Genomic DNA, 22,979 nt, shown 5'->3' with positions numbered 1-22,979 from the left:
CTGACGAGGTGACCCATTTATTTGAAACAGGTGTGCTGAAAAAGGTAAGTATGTAAAATGTGAAGAGCAGATGGGTTGAGATTGGGAAACATCGCTTTTAATTAACAGGTTGCATATATACTGCAAATTATATTCAAGCCAACGTTTTAAAAATAAATATATAAATAAAAAAATGATTTTTGAGAATTTCTTTCAGTTGCAAAACATCTAGGCTTGAAAGTAGTTTCTGACACAGTTTGAAATTTCTTCTAATAACTGCCTTGATGCCCAATTTGTTCTAGTCAGATTATTTTAGATGGGAAGAGGAACAAATTGACAATATATTTTCATATCTCCCCAAAATTGCACTCAATTTCTGAAACCTTTCAACAAATGGAACATAATTTACAACTTTGGCTCTCACTTCAATTAAGTAATGCAATTTCTGGTGCTTGCCAAAAAGGATTAAGTTGGAGGACTGAAAATTTTATGTTTTGTAAAAAAAAAAAGTTCTAGAGGTTGGGCGTTTGCTTTCATAAACATGGATAAGCCACTGTTTGTGGGAGAAGATTAAGTCATTATTCAGTGTGTGGATGAGAGGAAATGAAAAGGTGCTATTATGGGCAAAAAGTCAGATGGTTTAATATGTTTTACTGAGCAATTTAACTTTGAGGTTGCCTGCTACTGTGGTTACTCTTCATTTCATCTTTTAAAAATATATAAGTAATTCAACAGGGTACAGGCCACTGCATTCTCCCAAACTGTCAACACACCGTTTTTACACCTGTCCAAACAGGTGATGACCCTTCTTGGCTTTAAAGAACAGTGCTTTGTTAGATTCTCCTCTCCTGGGCTTCACAGGTCAGAGTTTTTAAATTACTTTAAATAAAACGACTCACTTGATACAGTTTGCCTTGAGAGAAACCCAGCTATAACTACTTTTCTCCACATTGCAGCTCTCAGAGTCACAGTGGTACACAAATACTTTCTAGATAAGTATCTGCCATCTCTCTATGCGAGCTCTCCCTTAGGAACAAAGTTCAAAGCTCAGTTACAGAGGACAAGCTGGGTGTAAAGTCATATTGATCTAATGCCTCCCAGTCATGTTACAGGAATGTCAAAATAGAAAAAGACTCTTGGCAGATCTCTGGGAAAAAGAAGAGGAATCATATTTTGCAGCCTGATTGGTTAAGAAGTCATTCACCAGTTGAAAGGTTAGTGGTTTGAACCCATGCTCTCTCAAACTGCCCTTGGGCAAGATGCTGAAAAACTTACATTTCCCTGATGTGCTCAGCACCATGAGAGTGTATAAATGTGTGAAATAAAACGTGAAAAATTTAAAGGGTGAATGACAAGCACAACTTAGCTGACTTTGTAGAACCAAGCTGAGGGTAGAAGGTGATATAGCTGCAGACCATTTTCACATTTATACTGCATGTATTTGTGTATTTGGATTATGTGACTAGAAAATAGCTGGGTTCGTGTTTTTTTGTGTTTTTAGTCTTGAAATTAGATCATTTTTTGTGCAGGGAAAATAATTTTTCTGCTCCACTTTTTTGCTAAACATTATCACCTGCTTAATATTGAGCGGTCTCTCTTTACCTTTTCTAAGGAAAGAGGCCAAATATGGGACATGCTGCTGATCATCACTACAATAGATCATGAAACAATGTGTGTGTAAATGGGTGAATATGGCTGTTAAAATGACTGATTTGAATGATTATCAAGACTAGCGAAGTGCTTCGTATAAAAGGCCTCCACATCAACAGTGGCAAACCAGAAACTGTGGTCATAGTTTGTAAACATTGCTTGTACTTCATCCATAAATATTCATAAAGCATTGGATGATCAATGTACAAGAAATCATCTTTCTGCAGTGTACTGTTTTATATGAATACCCAAAGTTCTGTGATTCTTTGTCTAACAAATATAGGTAGTTTTTTTTTTTTTTTAAATATAAGGCAAATTCAGTTTATTTTTGTTTTGGGGACTCATGAACACCAAAAAATAGTCTTTGGCATTTTATTTTGTTTTAGATGGTTATTGAATGCAGTGATCGGGAGCTATTGACATAAACCAGACATTTTGCATTATTGTGCTGAATTTTGGACACTTCTAAGCAGAGCATGAGTATAGTACAATACACAGTGACTTCAGTACAGTATTTGTTGGGTAATCTTTAATCATCTTTTTATTATTTGCTGTTACAGTATCACAAAAGACTTTTTTTTTCTTCTTTTTTTACGTTTTTCTCACATGTGTACTCTCCAGCCTTGCCTTTGAGCCTGCATTCACGCCACGAGAACAAAATAATAAAACCAGGACAAGATGTTCTTTGCTGCTGTGGCAGAGTATCTTTCAGAATTGTGATGTCGACTGGGTCATGGACATTCTGTCTCATTACAGGCCTGTCACTGGTTAATTAAAGAGATAGAAGAAGGGACGATTTACAGAGAGATGAATGAAAAGCACTGGTACATTTACAACAGGACACGGTGTGAACAATTGTCAGCTTCACATTCAGTCAGCAGGGGGAGGGGATGCAGACTGGTGGAGCAGAGAAAGAGCAGTTTACAGTTTTAAAATTGCAAGATGAAATTTAGTCTAGTTGGGTTTTTTTTTTGTCAGAATAAAACCTATTCCATATTAATTGGGGAGAAGTATAAAACACTGTGAAACAGGTTATTTGTGCAGTCAAATGAGACAGCACAGCTGTGCTTTACTTGACAGGCAAAGAGTTCATGCCTTGTTTCCTCTGGCTGAAAACCAACTGCCATCCTTCTCTGTGGCCATTAGAGGCTGTCTGTCTGTCTCTGGCGCACCAGGTTTGCTGTGTCTGCTCAAACCCATATACAAGCTGCAGACAGCTTATTAAGCAAGTCAGCAATTGTCCTCATTCACCCTGTATGTCAATAACTGCAAACATATTTTTTTCTCTTTTCCTCTTCACAAATCTTTCCTTCTCTCTCTTGACCTTTTTCTTATCTTTCTTTTGTCATTAGATCCAGTAATTGGCCCTTCTGCTGCCTGAAAGTTGTCTCCTACCACATCCTGCCCATTGTGCTCATTTTATGTCCTGAGGTCTGTTGTTGTGGGTTTGTGTGACACCTTTTCCGTGGGAGTTTTAAGCCGCATGTAGCTGTAGCATTGCTTACTCGACCCAGCCCCTGAAAGATGGACTAACAAGATGTCATGTGAGGGATCCGAATCTGACCCAGCAGGATATTTTTAGCTGTGGGCACTTGAGGTGATGTGGTGTCTGAAACTCACAAGGAAATCAAAGTTAGAGAAAACCTAAGACCATGCAAAATTGAAGAACTGTAACAAAACAATAACAGTAAAAGTATTTACTGTCTGGAAAATACAAATAGAAAATTTAGTGTTGGTGATTCATTTGTAAAATAACTGTTTCAACATAATATAGCATAATTATCAACAGTACACAGGGATTGTCATCATGTTAGGTTACATTACACATTATTGTATGATGTTTATTAATATTAGTGACTTCCTCCCAAAAATAATCTAGTTAGACAGTTATGTACTGAAAAATACACCCTAAAACTGAGTTGTAAAGAATAATGTAACATCTCATAATCATAAGCTCATAAGTGTCAACGACATAACAAAAAAAAATGTTTAACTCTAACTGTGATATGTTATAAACTCGTAAAAAACAGTGTCAGAAATGACTTTTTGCTAAACCTCTTTATCAGTGTCATTGCCTAAGTTTGCTTAAATGATTTAAGTGCTTTATTTATGTAAGTCCATTGTATTGGCAAAATATATCCCAAAAATGAAAAGAACAGCTGTGTTTTCTTCGTCTCGTGCATCATCTGAAGCGATATTTCACTTTTCAAACTAACTTCTACGTTGTTCAGTTCAACTCATTTTTTTTATTTAGCACCAGTTCACAACAAAGGTCATCTCAGAGCACTATATAAAATGAAAACAAATAAATAAATAAATCTCTTCTCCAAATCATAAACCCAATTCAATCCAAAACAGATCCAAATACAAATCAAATTACAGTTAATTCAAACCAATTATGATACAGTACATCCACATCCAGTACATTATGAAATCCAAAATAGTAAATTGTTGTTTATGTAAGGAAGCCAGCAGATTGCATCAAATCGTGGAGAGTAGAAAAAGTAATAAAAGCAGAGGGAGAATGTGATCAGTATGTCCTCCAGCATCCAAGCCTGTAGCAGCATAACATATTATGGATACAGTGAATATAGAATATCTTTTGTCTCCCACAATACAGCTAAAGTGGTGTTGATCAGTTCATATCTTCTGTTGTTGTTATTTAGCCAGCAAAAATAAGACAGAGATTAAAAACACACTTAATATGCACACAGCAATAAACTAAATATAAATATATACATGATTACAGTTTTATAATAAAATTTGTAATATTTATGTGTAATGTTTAGACTCAAAGACTGAGCCTTGGCTTGCTGTTTTTTCCAGTTTGAAAACCTTGTGTATGACCTTAAATGAAATGTTTGCATAGTTTCTGAGTTGCTGAAGTGGTAATTACCCTGGTGATGTAATTCTGACAGCCTGTCAGCAAAGCAAATCTTGTGTCATTGTTCCCACGGGTTCCAGTCAGTCAAGCTTTTGCAGTCACAACCTTTTTAGACATCAGAATCTTGACCTAAGCACATGGGCAAAAAAAAAAAATCATCACATTTCACATTTTACTAAGGACTGTATTTAACAAAAACATGAACAAAGTATTTGTTTTAGTTACTGATGTATATATTCAAGGGGTTTGAACATTGTAGGGATTTTGTAGCACCAAATGTTTAAAAGTAAGATGCCTTTGTAAAAACCTTCAAGTGTTTATTGAATCACATTTGTCACAAATACACAAATGGTCATAAAATTAGGAAAGAGCAGTAATTGTGTAAGAAGTGGTGGTGATTGGTTGTAGTTGTGTTGTCTTTGTGGTACAGTAGATGTATTTTTGTTGTTATAACAAATGAAGACTTCAAAGTCTTATATTGTTGGTGGAACAGAGTTGTTCTGAAACCTGTTGACCCTTTTTGTTTCCATAACTTCTAAAAAAAATTTTCCTTCCTTTTATCTACGAGTTTCTCTTCTCCCCAGTTCACCCAATGTGTTTGTCTCTCCCCTGTTTCCCTGAAAAGTCTGTGTCTGTTCTGTTGGCTCTCCTGTTTCAGTTCATTACCCAACCTCCCTTCACAATGACCCACGCGTCCTGCCAGAGCCTGTGGCCAGTCTGAGAGCCAGCCACTGCAGTCCAGTCTTTTACTTGCTGGACAATGGTAAGATGAGGGATGACTTATAGATCTAAGCCTCTGTGTGGACACCTGCTTGTGATCCTTCTTGTACAATGATAAGAGAGGGAGATATAGGATCATTAGTTTTAAGACTTTTTTTCGATGTTGCACATTGCATGCTTGCTCTGCTTCCACACTGTGAGCAACATTATCAGCAAGATACTAAAACTCCAACTTTTCCAGACACTATAATAATTTAACCAAGTTAGTTTAAAAATACATCTTTCTGTGCTACATTTTGTAAACTACAGTATTGCAGTCCTGGAAGAAAAAGTAAAAAAGGGGATGCAGAAAGACAAAGAAAAATCAGAGCTTCTCAAACCACCACTGGTCACAACGGAAAGATCCGTGAACCAGCTTGCTTGCAGTGTAAACAAGCACTGTGTTGCTAGGAGGAGAGCGTGTTTGGCTGCTTTTTCAATGTGCTAAATGCTTTGTGCAGATGACTGCTGGGCGGTGCATTGTCTCACTGCTCCAGGTGCAGTGATGTTTGTTATATGTGCCCGATCTGGGCTTCGACCTTGGATCCCTCATCATTCTCCAATGCCCTGACGCAGGTGGGCTTAGGAAGAGGAAGGAGTTGTATTCCAGTCTGATACTTCTCCTCACTCATCAGTGCCTCGAGTGCTTCATTCTGTGTGACATTAATCATTGTGGCTCCTCTGGAATCACTCATCTCTGCCACTAAAAGGCAACATGCTCCTTTCCTAGAGCTGTAGCACTCGGGGTTTCTTTCTGTGTGTCAATAGGCCCACATACTTATCTTGTTGTCCCCTTGGCTAACATTCATCATGGTCTTGTCTTGTCTCTAACTAACTGCATGGAGCCCATTATGTGGTCAGTTGCAGTGCTGATGAGTCTAACTAGAGCTTGCTTTATGTGTCTATAGTGTTTCAGTGTTCAACTGTGTTTTGGTCCTATATTAGCCCTATGTGTGATGTTGGCAATTTGTACTTTATTGCCTTGCCATAATTTTGTCAAAATGTGTTTCTTAATGAAGCTCCACAAGAACTCAACAACTATAGGTTTAATCTTGTTTTCTATTCTCTTTCCGATATTGTTTTATATGATATACAGATGGAACACAAAAGGAAAAGGGAGTTTATATGATATGCAACAAAAGTCAGGAAAGATGGGTGCAATATTAAAAGCCAGGAACTAGAACATAAGAGTCTCTTCAAACTTTCACCACTGTCACTTGTCTGTGAGAAAATATAAAATATGTGTCTACTATGGGCTCGTGCAAAAAAACAAAACAACAACAAAAAAAAAAATTCAAAGCACATTTAAATGTTTGTTTTTGCCTCAGGCAAATGTTTTATCTTTGCAGAAAGAAAGAAAGCACCTGCTGGGTCACAAAACTAAGTTAAAAGAAACCATCCACTGCTGAGCAACAAGCAGAAAATAATTCTTTCTGCCATTGCCATGCATTGAGAACACCTGTGAGCAAATTGTTGCCTAACAAACTGTGCTGAGATCGTGTATGAGGCATATCTGTTTATTTAAAACATAGTATTCTCTACATAACATTTCAAAGTTGTCCAACAGTCTAGTAGAAATTTGCAATGCTTCATTTACTGCTGACATGTTTTGACTGAGATGTTACTGATCTCATTAAAATCAGCATATGCAGTTCCTTGGAAACAAATTCAGCCCACATGCTATTTGTCAAATTATTTTGCACTGCAATGTGTAATTTAGATGGGTATGTGGTGGGTTTAATTCATTGAACTTGCACAAAATAGGTCAAACTGAATGGGTGAAGTTTTAGAAAGGAGAAGAGGCCTTTTAATTAGGATCTGGTACTTCCAATTATTTTAAGAAGTTACATAATCATAATAAGGTGGTCTTTGTACTGAAGAAATGAGACAACTCTTCATTTCCCCTTCCCTTGGGTGGTCAACCTTCAAGCTTGGAAGACCTGGAACCCCGAGAGTTATTAGTAGTGTTTTAGCTGGTCTCAGAAATGCACTTTTCTGTTCAGACTGAAAGGTACCAAACTCTCAACACACTGAAGCCAGTAGCAAAATTAAGACCCAGAAGACCCTGTCCTAAAAGACCCTGGCCATAAAGGTATATACAGCTTTATAGGATATACTAATATTAAAACTGTAACCTATGTATACTTCTAAAGACCTTTAAAAAATACATCATATGATAGTTGAAAGATATCATATCAACTCTGGCAAAAAGGCAGGCCAGGTAATGAGGGCATTCATCAGAAAGATAATAAAGAAGTCAAAGATAACCTTGAAGAGCTGCAAAGAAGATGGTTACATTTGAAATAAGACCTGACTTGATCTTGCAAAAAGGGGCATTTGTGACATTGTTTATGTCCTGGCAGGAGTGGGCCTTCAAAAATGAAATCATTGGCCTCATTGTGACACCAGCTTACATTCTTGGCTCATCATTGTGTTTGACTTGAGTTAAAGATTAAAGGAAGGCTTATTAGTACCAATGCAAAGGTGGGTGAATCTCACATCTGGACAAGGTTTCCTGTGATTCAGATGTAGTCAGTGTATTAAATGGAAGACACAATGGCCCTATTGTGTAAATCGTCAAAGGAAAACCTCCAAATAAGGCCACTGCCTAAAGTAAAACCATATCTGGAATTCACCAAAAGGCACAAGAGAAACTTCTCAAAGAACTTCTCTTTTTTTTTCTTTTTCAGCATGTTGGCGCAACCATCATGCCTTACTGTGGAATGGAATATAAAATTTATTAGAAATACTGGATTGTGCAGCCAGTCCAGATCACTCTTCCAGGGACTTGGGTTCTTATGTAGAATTTATTTTAATATATTTACATATATATTTTTTATTTTATTTATTATTTGTTTCACAACTAAATATATTTTACATTTTAGATGTTGTGGGCTTCTTAAAGTTTTCAAACATTACAAACCAATCAATTTTAATGCCAGATTGTAAGGTAAGAAAATATAATACTTTTGGAAGGCACTAATGGTTCAGTGAGCATACAGTAAGAACTGAGACTGTAGTTTAAAACCCACATTAATTAATGATAATGCATGCAGTATTTAGCAAGTTATTGCTTATTTCACACTAAGCAACCCTTTGGCTCCTAAGATCAGTCCCACCTGTTTATTCTGATTAAAACCAGTTTATGAAATGTTTGTGCAACCAAGGAGTTATTACAGAGATGAACCGTCTGTGTACTACAGGTTTATTATGAGAAAATTTTTCCTGTCATTGTATCTCTAACAGTCCACGTTTTATATGGCCGCAGCAGCATCTGGTCACCAAGGTTTATTATGAGAAACACACAGAGCTCATCTGTTTTCTTCTTAGTAAAGCTTTCCCAATGGTTTGCAATTGGAAAAAAAGATCAGAAATAAATTGATTTAATTTATTTTAGTCAATCATAACATCAGACCACCTCAATTTCCTTTCTAAAAATTGGATTTATATATATATATATATATATATATATATATATATATATATATATATATATATATATATATATATTTATGCTCAAAAGGACCTCTGATACCAAGCTGCTGACATCATGTGTTGCAAAAAATAAAAAAACTATCAAGTAGCTGTGCTTCTTTTTCTTGTTCAGGTCACTGTGGGCTTGAGATTATCCCAGCTAACACACGGGAGAAAAGTTATACCTTAGACAAGTTACCAGTCCACCTAAGGGACAAAAACTGAGACATCTACACATATTTACTTTTACAGCCAATTTAGAACATAGAAATATTCCACAATTAGTGTCTGTAAACTCTGGGAGGAACCTGAATCACGTAGGAAAATTCATGAAAAACATGCAAACTTCACACACAATGGTCTCATCAGACCAGTAGGTTCAAACATGGCCCTTCTTGCTGTGTGCCAACCATACTAATCATGGCACCATTGCAGTGTGTTTTGTCAAAACATAACTGGGTAATTGTAATACAGAAGATTTTTATTATTTTCTTCGACAAATCTCCTTTGATATATTATTTTCTTCATTGATGCTTGATGGCAGAAGGGTTGAAACCTGAGTCTTGAATCAATGTTGCTTCAGTTAATGACTTTTTTTTCTTTAAAGTTTAAAATATCCTTTAAAAGAACAGAATCTTCAAGATATATCATAGTCATGCCATTTTTGTCGTGGTCATGAAATTTATCAGGCATCATGTAAACACCATCTTGTCTCTTCCACATGTTAAGTTTAATCATTCAGAAAAGAAAAAAAAAAACAAATAAATAAACAAACATGACCATCTATTTTTTGAGGGGGAACAGACTTGTAGCACCTCAAGTTCATCACTTGCAGTTCTCCACTTACTGCAAAATGCTTGCAAAATGTTTTATTGAGCTATTTTGGTTGTCTTCAGTGTCTAACTGTGATTGTTGTATTGGCACCTTGTGGTGTCACCCCGTTTATTTGTGTCTCCTTGTCAGACATCCCAGGCCTCTGAAAACAGATTTTCAATAGACATTAGAAAAGAACAAGGGCATACTCAATAAATTCCTCAGTATTTTTCACATTTTGATTAGGTGATGTTTTTTAGAAAAGCCCTCACATTCAAGACTTCCATCCACAGGAGATGTTCTTGTTTTTGGGCTGTTCATTAGGTAAAATAACAATAATACCTGCTCCAAATAACTGTTCTGTCCAGTCAGTACTCTATCTGATCACTGGCTTTATCAGTCTTGAAGAAATAGCTAAAAGCACTGGCCTGGGACAGCAATGGAGCATGCATTTTGAAATGTGCCTGCTGTGTGCAACTGCACCAATCTGCATGCTCTGGTTTGATGTTCATTTAACTGATTTTTTTTTTTCTTTTTAGTTCTTTTAAATATTATTTGCATCTTTATTTGTCATTATTTGACATAAATTCCATTAGATTAAAATCCCTTTAGTTTGTTTGTTTTATCATTTTATTTCTTTTATTTTGAGGGAAATAACTGGTTCTTTGTTTCCTATTCTTTTGTTTCAGTAAAGGGACCCGGCAGAAAGTTAAGTCTGCCCACAGATCTTAAGACTGATCTTGGTACGGTAGGCGAAAGCCAGCAGTTTTCTTTAGATTTTCTTTTAAGTCATTTAATTTCTGCTTTTGTCACAGTTTCTAAGCTTTTATGTTGCTTTTTTTTCGATTTCTTTATCGATTTCCTTATCACTCTCTTTCCTGTTCAACCAGCCCATGAGACTATTGACTCGAAGCGCCCCTCTGTTTTCCTCTTTAATGTATTTAAATATGATTTGAACCTACTGTGTTTGTTTCTTCTTTTTTCTACATTTTGCAAGTGTTTTAAAAGGTGATTTGTAACTCATGACCATATTTAAATTTAAAGCTTTCTATCGCTTTATCATGGTTGGACCATCTTCTGATTTCGCGTAATCTCTCCTCCATTGACAACCTTGCTCCACAGTAACGGATCACTTGCTGCCTCTCTCATTGTAACTGGACCATTTCTCTCTCAAACAGTCCTTCTTCCATTTTGACTGGACCATTTACATTACAGATACTACACACCTAACCCGCATGTATATCTCTAACTGTTACACATCATATTCTCAGGTTTCCCTTTGCTATCCTTCTGCAGTGTCACATGCACTGTCTGCTCTGAAATCGTCTGCCTATATTAGCATAAAATGTGCCTGTGCCGACTTATTTCTGTGACTATGCTGACATTTTATTTTTATAGCAGGTACAGAAACAATCATTTTCAACAATGGTAAGAGGGACAACTTTAGCTCTAGCTGGAACATAAATGTACACATCTAACCTTATTAAATTTCCTTTAAGATCCAGAAAGGACCCTGAACCATGAATGCTGGCATGAAAGGGGTTAAAATACAAATTAAGTGATTGCACTTGGTAATAAAAAGAAAAAAACAAACAACAACTGTGGTTTATGATAAACTAAATGTCGGAATAGTCTATTATGGGAATTCTTAATTGTTTGTGTTTGTGTGAGTGTGTCTATTTCTATATATCAATTTTGAAATATTTTTGATAGAATAACATGTGTGGTAATCTGTGAGAACTGGGTTTGAATGAGTTAGCTGCAGGGTTTATGTCAGAGTGCAGCGCTGTCCTCTTTGATAAATAACAGTTTCCTATAGAATATTTTGGGGCAAATAAGTAATCTACTGAATAGCACTTTGAAATAAAAGTTGTAAAATTATTACATAGCACGTGGCTCTCCATAAGCCCAGTGATACATGTAGGGAAAACTCCTTGGACTTTTTTTGGTCTGTCCTGCTGTTAAGCTGGGTGAGTGTTGCACACAGACCGGAGTTTTTCATCTTCACTTTAAAACTGATCGTTTGTTTGAAGCGTTTAAATATGAAGATAGTTTCGAAGAAAGAGACACAAGAGAACACGGGACAGAGGACACCATGTTCTTCTTTTACCAATTAACATAATGCTGTCTGTTCTTGTGCTTTATAAATGTCTCTATTTTCAAGGATATCTGAAAGGAAAGGGGAAAAAATAAAGGAAAGCAATTCCATCAGACCTTCCTATCAACCACAAATCATTTTATCCTTGATTTTTACGACCGCAAGGATGCCATTATAAAAAGGACAATGTTTTATTTACTCATCTCTGAAGACAAGACAGAATCAAGAGTACCAAAATGTGGGTATCATGGGGTTGTTAATTATAGTCATCTTGGCAGTTTGTTTGTCAAACTGTAGGCAGCAAAGAAAAGCAGAGTCCACACAGCCCTGCTTTTTCTTTGTCTCATTAATAAGGTTTAGTTCTAAACAAATTATATTACTTTCACACTCTCAGTCCCACAAGCACTCCACATTAACTGAGGACAAAGCCTCCAACAAATGCAGTCCCTCCGGGAAGCTGAGCAAAGCCACTATTCCAGAGGGTAACAAGTGTTTTCATGTCAGCCCCATCTGCGACTCTGTAGCCCAAACAACTTAAGGAATCTGCATTAGAATATAAAGCAGATTTTGGAGTTTTTGTATTTGTTTTTATTGTTTTGATCTTCAGACTAAGCTTTGTCAGTAATGTCATATAGCGTGTGGCTAGAACAAGAAAAAAAAAAAGAATTAAATAGCTTTTGCTAGAAACAATTTTTCAGCAAAGATAAAAAAGGCACAAAGTGGAGATGAAACAAGTCTGCTTTGTTCATATCTCTTTCCTGGCACAGACTGGATGAAGCTGCACTCACATTTTCACTCTGCATTTTCCTTTTCCTTTCTTTGGCCACAACATCTCCTTCTTCTCCTTGCACATATTTACTTCGAACCACTTTTCAGCCCTTTGTCACGCACTATCCTCCTGTCCCTCGCACATCATTTTCCTACTTAACAATCAGACTCTGTGCACCTTAGGCTGCAACAGTTTCCATCTTCACTGGTCACATAGTGCAATTACCAAAGTTTACATGATGCAAACAAATAAATAGAAATAGAAACGTGTATGATGAAATTATGAAATTTGTGATTTTTTTTTAAACAACCAAATTTTAAACTTCTTGATTTGATTTAGACTTGTGACGATGGATGTTGCAGCTGTGGATAACAATATGGTTAAGAAGTTAATCATTTCCCTCCTTCCTTTGTTTGCTAATGCTTTGCCGTTGTTACAGATCATGTCAATGGACATTGCACTAGCCCCACCTCCCAGCCCTGCTCGGCGGGGAAGCCTCGCGTTCCAATGGGTCCTGAGGGGCCACGGCTTACCCGCAGAGGCCCTGGCCGACCACCCTTCCGCAAGGCCCAGTCTGCTGCTTGCATGGAGATCTCTTTGCCTGTGTCCCACACTGAAGGTGTGTGCTTGTCTTCCCAAATCCCATCCCTGAACCTTCATATCATGTTCCTCCCTCCCAATGAGTGCATGTCACCCTTCCTCCTTGGGGTAAGTGGACGGAGGCCTGATACATAGTTAACACAAGCCAAGCATGTGCTAATGCAAGTAGGCAACATAAAACACGGAATCAAAATCCTGTGCAGTATTGTAAAAGAATAATAGAGAAGTGTTTGTGGCTACATTTATTATTAACATTTAAAAAAATAAATTAAGAAAAGGTATTGTTGGCCAAAACCCTCCACCATGCAGTGGTGGCTCTCACACTGTAGGATTGTCCAGATGCTCTTCTCTCCATGCTGAAGTGCTTGGACTGCTCTTGCTGTCAAAATGAGCTCTGTACTTTCTAAGGAAATTATGGATAAGAAAGCTGACAAGTGCTAACAGAAATTTACCAGTTAAACATTGTGGGAAGGTTCACACTGTAGCTCTTTTGGAGCAGTTTACACAGCAGTGTTTTACATTTTGCTGTCAACTCTGCAGCTTGCATTAGCATCGTTTTACAACAAACTGGCTGTAGGCTCTGCTACTTTCAGATGCAAGAAACAATCCTTGCATTGTGTGTCTTTAAACTTGTGTCAACCATGTCCCAGGCCCAAAGGTTGGTGCAATGTAAAGTGATTTAAACATTTATTTATGTTTTTATTTACCACAGTATTTATTTTTATTTTGTTTTCTTCTCTACATTTTAAAAGATTAATTTTGTTCTGACATTTACTAAATTTATAACATCACTGTTGCGTTTGCAATGTATCAGTTGATGCTTTTTTTCCCATGAAAGTATAGGTTGGACATTCTGTTTGTTTTTTTATTAACAATTTCTGAGTGTGTTTGTCATTTTTTTCTTTGAAAGTTAGACAACAACAAACTTCAGGTTTGCTTTAGTGTGGCCACACCTTCCACTATTCTCATAATCCACAAAACCTAAAGCTCATATATGCCATTCTTTATTTAGTTTAAGACTCTTAATGCTTAATTTGTAGCATTTTCATTCAGTTTCACTTTTTTCTTCATTGCAACGACCTTTGCTCACAACCTAGCCTTGACTTGTAAAAATAGTCTGACCCAACAGAGGCTTTACATCTCCATGTTCAGTCTGGAAATGTTTGTTTGTGTACTTGTGCTTTTGTGTGGTCTAGAAAGGGAACATTTTTGTGAGTATGTAAACCGTGTGTCTGTGTCTTGATGAGTGAGCAACACTAAAAAATGAGCTCATGCTTCTTTAACGTTTTGTACAAAATCATGGTAAATACTAACATATAATGGTTTTAGGAAAAGGTCTGCGTTATTTTAGTGCTGTATTTTTTTCATTGCAAACTGAGACATGCTTTAGTCTTGCATTTAGATACTTTTTTTCTCACAACACTGGTGACAGCTAACATAAGAGCGAAAAAGCAGATGAAAGAATGTGCTGTCAAGTGAAGAATTAAATCACCCTCTGTGCCGTGCAATTTTAAGATATTGACATCAGAAGTGACGCAGAAAAATGGGCTCTGCTATGATTGTACAACCCTATTTAATTACAATATGTGGAGGAACTCTTGCACTTAGTCTGTCACTTCCAGACAACAGACATCAAGACGTCATGCAGGACTTCAATTTACTTTGGGTAAACAGCATTTTTTAACTCAGACAAAACATAAGTTTTCCTGTTAACTGAATTTCTGACTCTCATGTTAAACATTTTTTTTGTGTTGCTTCTGCCTGCAAAACTTTTTTCTTCTTGTTTAAAAGATACAGCAGCATTCACATAGCTGGCTGGTCTTCTAAAGGTGTTTTAAAAACCTAGGATGGTAGATACTTTCTAAAGACAAGTTTAGAGAAAGGATTTAAGCTGGTTATCCATAAAACTGACGGAAGGTTGATTGACCTTGGAGGCAGAGAAGTTGTTATTCACTGCAGTGCTCTAATTTAAAGTGTAAATAGAGTTTGCTGCATAGCTGTACATCAGCCAAGATAAAATTTGCAGGTACATCAATAAAACTCTATATTACAATCAGACAAAACTGGTTTACCATAAACAATGCATTAATTTCACTGAGTGTAGATGCTTCATATAACCTCTCTACTGAGACTAAATGTTTGGAAGGTTCTGGCATGGGAGGTCGCTCAGACATGGTCCACTTATAGACCTTTATTTGCTTTTATTTGGAACTCTCTTAGATCTACAAAAAACTCTCAGTCAAGTCACGGAAGGCAAATCTCTCCACAGGAGACTCAGTATTGTGACAATCCCTGAAATGTCACAGCGACTGTAGTCACCCTGCATGAACATCAAGCATAAAGTGACGGCAAATGTTGCCAGTTGGGGGTAAAATCACATACCTAAATCACATGCTTTTTAAACCGGTGCTGTGCTTATAGCTATAAAAAAATACATTTTTACTTTAGGCTTCCATTTGTTTGTATTGTTCAAAGCTTTCAAGAGTTTTCCCAGCCATGCTGGTGCAAACTAATAATTCTAAATAAAAGTCTAGTCTGCTTAGTGGAGTGAAGTGCTGTTTGTTAAGTCAAAGCTGAGCCTTTTGCATCAATTAGGCAATTAGAGTCACACTGCTTTCTTCATCAACCTCATTATACAACAGTGACCTGGAACCAAGAGGGAAGCACTTCTTCATTAGCAGGGGCTGAATGTTTTATTAAAGTCACTGCCTGGGCTACAGGTGCATTATCAGCCAGAGCGATGCAGGCTACAACTGAAAACATTTTTTTCCACTGTTAATTTAAGGCTTTTACAGCATATAAAATATTCATTGCATGTTTGACAGGCTTCCTGAAGAATTTAGGTAAAAACCAATGCAGCAATGTAGAAAAAAAATGGCCATGTCACCTTGTTTTACCTAGCAAAATGGAAATGAAAATTACTACTATACTTATGATATACTACAAAATAATATAATACGATATACAGTACTTAATTGTTCCTCTTTGGAGAAATTTGTTTTTGGTTTAATGCTGCATTCACAAAATAATATTAGTAAAAAAAATTATAAAAGTAACCTAATAGAATACATACTGTACATGTAACAAAAAAACCCAATTAACACAAACAATAAAAAAAATAAATAAAGATATTACCATTAGCTGTTGTGTTTCTGCTTGTCTCTTAGGGTTTTAAAGCTAGTTGGGGACCCTTGATGACACATAAGAAACATGAAGGATAACATGCTTTAGGTTCAAGGGAGTTTATTTACATATTCCCATTATTCACAGTTAGGGGATGGGTTATAAATAACTGATTCTAGTAACTTTATGGAAAAAGGGTAATTGATTGATAACTCAGGGAAATGTTCAGATACCAAAATATTAAGTGATTACTTTGTCTAAACTATTAAAGGGGAATAAGAGATGTTGTTAGCGAGCTATTTAGTTAAAGAAAACATTGACATTAACATTGCTCCTCAGTGTTTGCACAAAACAGAGATATGTTTCTGTTTAAGATGAGACCAAGATTTCCTGATAGCTAGGGGGATGTTGATCAAAAAAAATGACTGCTACACTACTCTACATGCACAATTCACTAGTAAGATTTTTTCCATTGTTCCCTTTTAAAAATAAATATAAATATATTCAAAAATAGACAGTATTGCATGACCTCTACAACAATATCAAGAGACACTGCACAACTCATTTAGCCTTTGAAGAGAATATTCTCAATTTTGATTTTACACTTAAACTTGGTTGCTTAAATTTCCTCTGTTCATTGCTTAAAACCTTTAAAAATAAAAAAAAACCTTCTCCATTCATAAAATGACATGTTAAGAAATTACTTTACATAAAAATATGCAGCATTAACACACATTATATCTTACTCTACAATTTTGCCACTTGTATAATCGCAGACCTATGAATATGCAAATTTTGGTCCCACATCTATCGCCGGGCTGCAATACTTCACCCCGGTTCAAACTCCCATAATTCTTGTCTTGACTTGACTAAACAGTAAGTAATTTCAATGCTAATGTAAAGTAGGCCTTTCTCTCTATTACTTGAAAGTCTGACCTTGCAAGAGGATGCATTTGGCTCATTGAGTTTGTTTCACTGGCCTTCTGAATCTGTGCTTCTGAGGTTGCCAGAACTGCAGTTTCAAGGTGGAAGCTGATAATGTCAACTCAAAAAGTTACCACAAGTTAAAGGCACTGATTTGAGCTGTGTTTACATTTTTTAAAGGATCACACAAGGAGAAAGATGTACTCAGCAGAATGCAATGTCATCCTTGTTTACTTTTCCAACAGTGAACAACCTGCATTTGGATGAAAACCCCCAATGATTGACTCTGGTGATCAGGCTTTGAATTGAACTGAGCCTTTGCGTATTTTGTATCTGTTGTCTACCTTTGGCTCTGTTGTGTATCAGTTGCACTGGGATACCATGGTGAAAAGCCAGCAGGATAACTGGAATAATTAAAGGTCAGAAAGCAGTGCGAGAAATGAGTCTGATGTTAATGAGGCTTGCATGCCAAGCAAAGAGACAGAGGGAAATGGCAGGGAGAGCCAGACTAAATGTATAGTAAACATCCATAGGGCTCCTCTAACAGCACACATAAAAAAATATATTAGACACTTGTTGTTACATGAGTCTGTATTATAGTAAGTCTCTTTTGGAGTTACTCTGTGTAGTCATTAATTTATACCTGTATTTTAAAATGTCAGAACTATGAGCTAAAACAGCTGTCCACTCAATAATATTCAAATCTACCATAGTTATCAATGTTTTGTTTAGTTAGTACAGAAATCAAAATGTGTTTAGAGAATTCTCTACAATTGTTGGTCCTCGTCTCTAATATGTGTGTGGGTGTCCATGTGCATACCATTGTTTAGCGCTGGAACTTCATCTGTCTTACTGCTTAAGGTTGTCTGCCTTCCCTTATCACTCCCTGATACCGCGTTGTCTGCCTCTGCCTCCCTGTAAGGGGCCCCAAGGGGTCCCTGTGTCCTGTCAGAACACCACTGCGCCTGACTTTCATTAGCCAGCACCCCACAGGCTCTGTCACGCAGCGTAAACACACCCCAGTGACACGCAACAAAACCAAGTTGCTACCACCCAGATTCACAACAGAAGGCTTGTGGATGCCTGCAGCATTGTGCAGCGCTGTTGTCAAAGATTGCAGAAATCTGGGGAGAAACAAAGACTGAACAACATTTTGTTTTCATCTACTATTGTATTTTTTTTTTACCTTTCACTACATGTGGATGTTTTTATCCTGGTTGTAAAATCAACTTTACATATTTTATGGAAGGTTCAAAGAAATGAGCATCAACATCACATTGCACTTGATGTAGGAATGCTTTGTCAGAGTTGATCATAACAACTAAAGTGTAGCCACAGCCTATTTTCTCCAGCAGTGTTTAGTTTACCACATGCTGATTCACAGGAATTCATACATGGATATGCAAGTAGAGGTTGTGTGGCCACTAGGAGAAACCCAAATACTATAGCTTCTTACCACGGTTGCGCTCTTTTTGTCTTTATATACATTTAAGGGAGTTTTTCCAAGCTCAGAATCTTTTTTTCTCTTTTTTCCCTTTATGTCATTCTCTGGGACTGCTGTTCTTCTGTCCATCTCGTTTGTTTCGTTGGCTCGGTATGGCTGCGCTTGTGTGTATGTGCGCGCACGGGGTGTGGTTTGTTCAATGGGGTTCATGTTGTGGGGGGTAAGTAGGGCATGCATCCAGGAGGGCAATGCTTCAGCAGTTACATGGAGTCACTATGTACTCCCACGACGAGCACCACACCACCACCTCCTACTGCTGGAATGAGAGAGGTAAGGAAGCTTCGGCCAAAAACACACCTGCTGCTGTCCTGCTCACTGACTTACGTCTGTTCGTCCGTCAGAATGTCAGTCCGTCCTGTGGCCCTTTGTCATCGTAAACATGCCTCGAATTGTCTCATTTTGTCCTGGACGATGTACGGGCCGGGTGGGTGATGCCATCTTTATAGAAGTGCTGTTGAATCTTTTGCAGGCCTCACCATTTTTGATGTAAGCTGAGGCAGATTTTGTTCTTTCTTTTTTTTATTTTGTTTTGTTTATTTAACAGGTACAAAAAAGATACAGATTGTCACTTAAATATTTCAACACATTCATGGTTTGTTTTATGACAAAAATATCTTTAAAGCAGGTATGCAAGTGGTTCTCAAAATGCTGTTTTTTTAAAGATGTAGCCATTCAACATCCATCAAGATTTAATTCATCCCAGCTTGATAAGCATACACCATGATTTGCACCCACCTGTAGTTGCCTTTACTTAAAGTTTCCATTTTGTGTAGTGTTTGTCTGAGAGTGCAGGGCTGCACATCTCCTGGCTCTGAATAATTCAGAAATGCAGCAATACAGAAATACTTCCATGATGGAGGTTTTAAGCACACAGTGGAGGACCTGAATGTATAGTGCTTAAATGGAGTTAAAGAAGGTTTTGAAATTGGTGCAGATGCAAGAGTGTGCATGAGTGTTTGTCAAATAGTTTCCTTGTTGTGACTAAACCTAAAAAAATAAAGCCGTGTGTGTGTTTGAAAGTTTTCTGTTTCTGTTCAGCTGTTTTTTGTTTTTGTTTTTTTTGTAACAATTATTCACTTCTTCTCAGTGTATACATCCATTTGGTGGCATTTTTGTTGCAGTGTTTTACATCACTTACAGTCCACAGACAAACCATTTCTGACTTTTTGAAAATGTGTCTTTACTTCTTTCTCTTTACTGTATATTCTTTTTTTCTTTTTAACTGCTTGGCCTTTCATATCTCCATTCTTCTTCATCATTTCCCATTAACTTTAATGTTTGCTCCACCTTGCCCTTTACCCCTCTCCTCCAACACTTTAATTTTTTTCTCTTTCCTTTTTTGCCCTTCTTTACTCTTTCATTGCTTTCCATCATCTCCTCATGCATCCTTTCTGCTCCTACCATGCCTCTGTGTTTGGTGGCTGCTGTTGCCGCTGCAGAGAGTCGTGAAAACTCCTTCAGCCGCTCCCGCAGCTCTAGTGTGTCTAGCATAGACCGGGATACCAAAGAGGCCATCACCACACTGCAGTTTGGAGAGTCATATGGACGCAAAAGCGATGCCCTGCCCACACCATGTCTGTGGGTAGGCACTAGCTTAGGCGTGGTCCTGCTCATCCCACTGTCTATCCCTATTGACCAGGAGGAAAGGATGGAGGAGCCTGTCGCCATTGGCCCTAGTGGTAAGCATCAGCAGAACTGGCTTTTATAACAAATGATTCATGACCCAAACTCTTTTTTTGTTCTTTTTCTTTACACATAAACCTGCTTGTGTACACACTAACTTTGGATTTGTCATTAAACTAATCTTATTCCCAAAATCTCATTAGATAATATTTTAAAATGCTTAAAATAGCTCTTAGTGTTTCAAAGACAAGCATGATTAGATAATGGCATATGACACAGAGAATAAAGCCAAACTAAAGTCATTAAAGAAATCAATTTTTACCCTTGCTATTAAATCACCAACCATAGCAACACATAACCATGATAAAATGTGATGTCCTTAGAGTCAAATTACAATCCTATTCATCAAAATCTCTGCTTAGGCAAAGCTTGGACATTTAAGATATTTATTTTTTTGTGTGTTTCGTTAAAAAATGTGCTAAATTAACTGATCTGCATGTGCTAATAGTTGTGCACATCTGGACTGGTGTTTGAGTGTACGGTTTTGCTAACTGTGGAAGAAAAAAATAGTGTGTAAACAATTGTAAAAAAATTAGAACATCTTGTTGAAAAACTTGCACAGTAGAATGGTGTAATCAGGATTTGAATATATTAAGTATATTGTTCATCTGCACTAATGGCTGTGCTTTCAATAAATTCAAACTACAGTGAAGTTTTCCATCTTTACAGTTTTATGTCACTTCTGAATTCGAACATGTGGAACTTTCCCTTTGCATTTTAGTCATTTCAGATTTTGTAAATAAAATCCCTCTATCTTTACCTTTTTAAAATTAAAAATAACATAACATTTTGTGTTTTTAGTTTAGACTCAGATAAAATCCTTAAAGAGACTTATTTTTGACCTTGTGGTAATGTTAAGTAGTTGTGTTAATGTGGTAATTTGAAATAGGATTGGGAGTCATCAAAATATGTTTTGTTTTAAAAATGTTACTGGTTTAATTATATGAATCTCTTACCTTCCTGTATCAATCATCTATTTGTTTCAGCTTGACAGGGCTTCTGTTAAAAATACCCCAGGTGCTTGGATTTAGAACGAGAAGCATTGTTTAAAATTGTATTACAAGTAACCCTGTTTTCGTGGGAGCACAATGCAGCAACAATCAGTGGAACTCAAAGGTCAAAAACCTCATTGATCCAACTAATTTTGGTAAATTAAAATGTGAATTGATTTGTAATTTAGTAGAAGAACAAACAGCTACATAAGTAGGTCAAGTAGTTCTTCTGATGCATTTAAAATACAGAAAATTATTAGCACAAGACTTTTACCATCACATGCAGCTCGTCTGTGGTTGTATTTGTACAAGTGTTTATCCAGTAAATTTATCTAATTAGAATTTTTAAAAAGACTAACTTATTCTGGGATTATTTCTGATTTTACTGTGACGAGAAAAAGAAATAATGTTTTATTTTTAACATATAAATTGTAAATAATTTTCAAATTTTCTACAATAAACTGCCTTGCTAAAACAGAGAAATTCTTTAAAAATAGGATCAGGTCATTTCCAGAAGATCTAAGTCATCCTGTTTAAATAGCTTTATTGATACATAAATAATAACTAAACCTTCTTTGCTTTACCTAAACAGAATCTGAGAACATTTGCATGCATTTGCTGTGCATGATTTCTCAAATACAGCCTCTACTCCTTTTCTTTTCTTTTTTTTTCTGTGTGACTAGACAAATAAAGCGTGTCAAACATGCATTACTAGTCCAGAAGCCATAATTTGTGGAGGAAAAAAGCACCTCTTTAAAATAAAAACATCAATAGTCTCCAAAAATCTGGGCTCTTTAAAGCAGCACTTGTTCTCTCGAGACTAAATGTACGTGAGCTCATTACTGAGGGGTCACAGATTCCGTTCTGAGAAATGACTCACCAATCAAGAAGAAAATGTTGAAAAAAAGTTTTTTAAAGTGCTCTTGTGGAGTGTTTTCAAAATTATCAGTATGCTGAAGAGTATGTGGTGAATATAGATTATCTTGCATGCAACAGAAGAGTTTCAGATGTTAAAACAATAGGTGAACCTCTGTTATCACATTTTCCACTCATACAAGTATTGTCAGACCTTAAGCCTGTTTCTAAAGGTTGTATTTTTAAATTTAATCAACAAAAACCTTTGTTTACTTACTTATTTTTAACAGAAATTATTTGAGACATGTTTGGAATCCAGAATTCTCCTATTTTTTATACTAAAAATCTACTACCTACTTTTTTTGACTTTGTCTCAACTCTTCTAGGTGCAGTCCAGATGCTGAAGGGTTCTGTGTTACGCTTTGCTTTCTTGGACTGTATGGGAGTCCTCATTCAGAGCCCATATGAGGTTTGGCGGGACCTAAACGCCCCTGAGGACCCTGATCGACCACGGAGGCGTAAACTAGTCCACTTTTCACCGTCATCCTCCCAGGACGCCTACGGAGAGGGACATTTGGCTGTGGTGTGCTCCGAGAGGCAGGCCAAAGTCTTCATAATGCCCTTGCAGACTTGCCTGTTTGTCCACAACATCACAGAGTCGTCCTTTGTACTGCGAGCCGACGTGGTATCTGTGTGTAACAGTGTGTGCCTGGCCTGCTTCTGTGCCAACGGACATGTCATGACTCTCAGGTACAATCTCACCAGAGACCTGCATGTGGATGTTACTTTTATCTGACATATTCAAAATTTGTTTTAAAATAAGTATAACTAGCATTCCTTGAAGGAATGCATATTGCTTGCTGCCTTTCATG

The 22,979-nt window shown here is 36.8% G+C and overlaps 1 protein-coding gene across 16 annotated transcripts in view; it reads left to right on the top strand.

The window, feature by feature from the left end:
• The window catches only part of stxbp5l (syntaxin binding protein 5-like), a 130,307-nt gene that overhangs the window by 101,766 nt on the left and 5,562 nt on the right, over positions 1-22,979 (top strand). For 4 of the 16 annotated variants that reach the window (XM_017420695.2, XM_017420699.2, XM_017420694.2 and 1 more), the window contains 2 exons: positions 20,017-20,256; positions 22,494-22,857. In XM_017420695.2, the coding sequence (XP_017276184.1) occupies positions 20,017-20,256; positions 22,494-22,857 (604 nt within the window). Of the gene's footprint in view, positions 1-5,171; positions 5,277-10,248; positions 10,303-12,865; positions 13,046-18,745; positions 18,848-20,016; positions 20,257-22,493; positions 22,858-22,979 lie in introns of all 16 variants that reach the window. The other 12 variants (XM_017420696.2, XM_037976137.1, XM_017420681.2 and 9 more) reach the window with 6 other exon arrangements.

The sequence above is a fragment of the Kryptolebias marmoratus genome, linkage group LG6 (assembly GCF_001649575.2).
Source record: "Kryptolebias marmoratus isolate JLee-2015 linkage group LG6, ASM164957v2, whole genome shotgun sequence".
Classification (NCBI taxonomy): Eukaryota; Metazoa; Chordata; class Actinopteri; order Cyprinodontiformes; family Rivulidae; genus Kryptolebias; species Kryptolebias marmoratus.
This window is presented reverse-complemented; position numbering and strand designations above follow the sequence as displayed.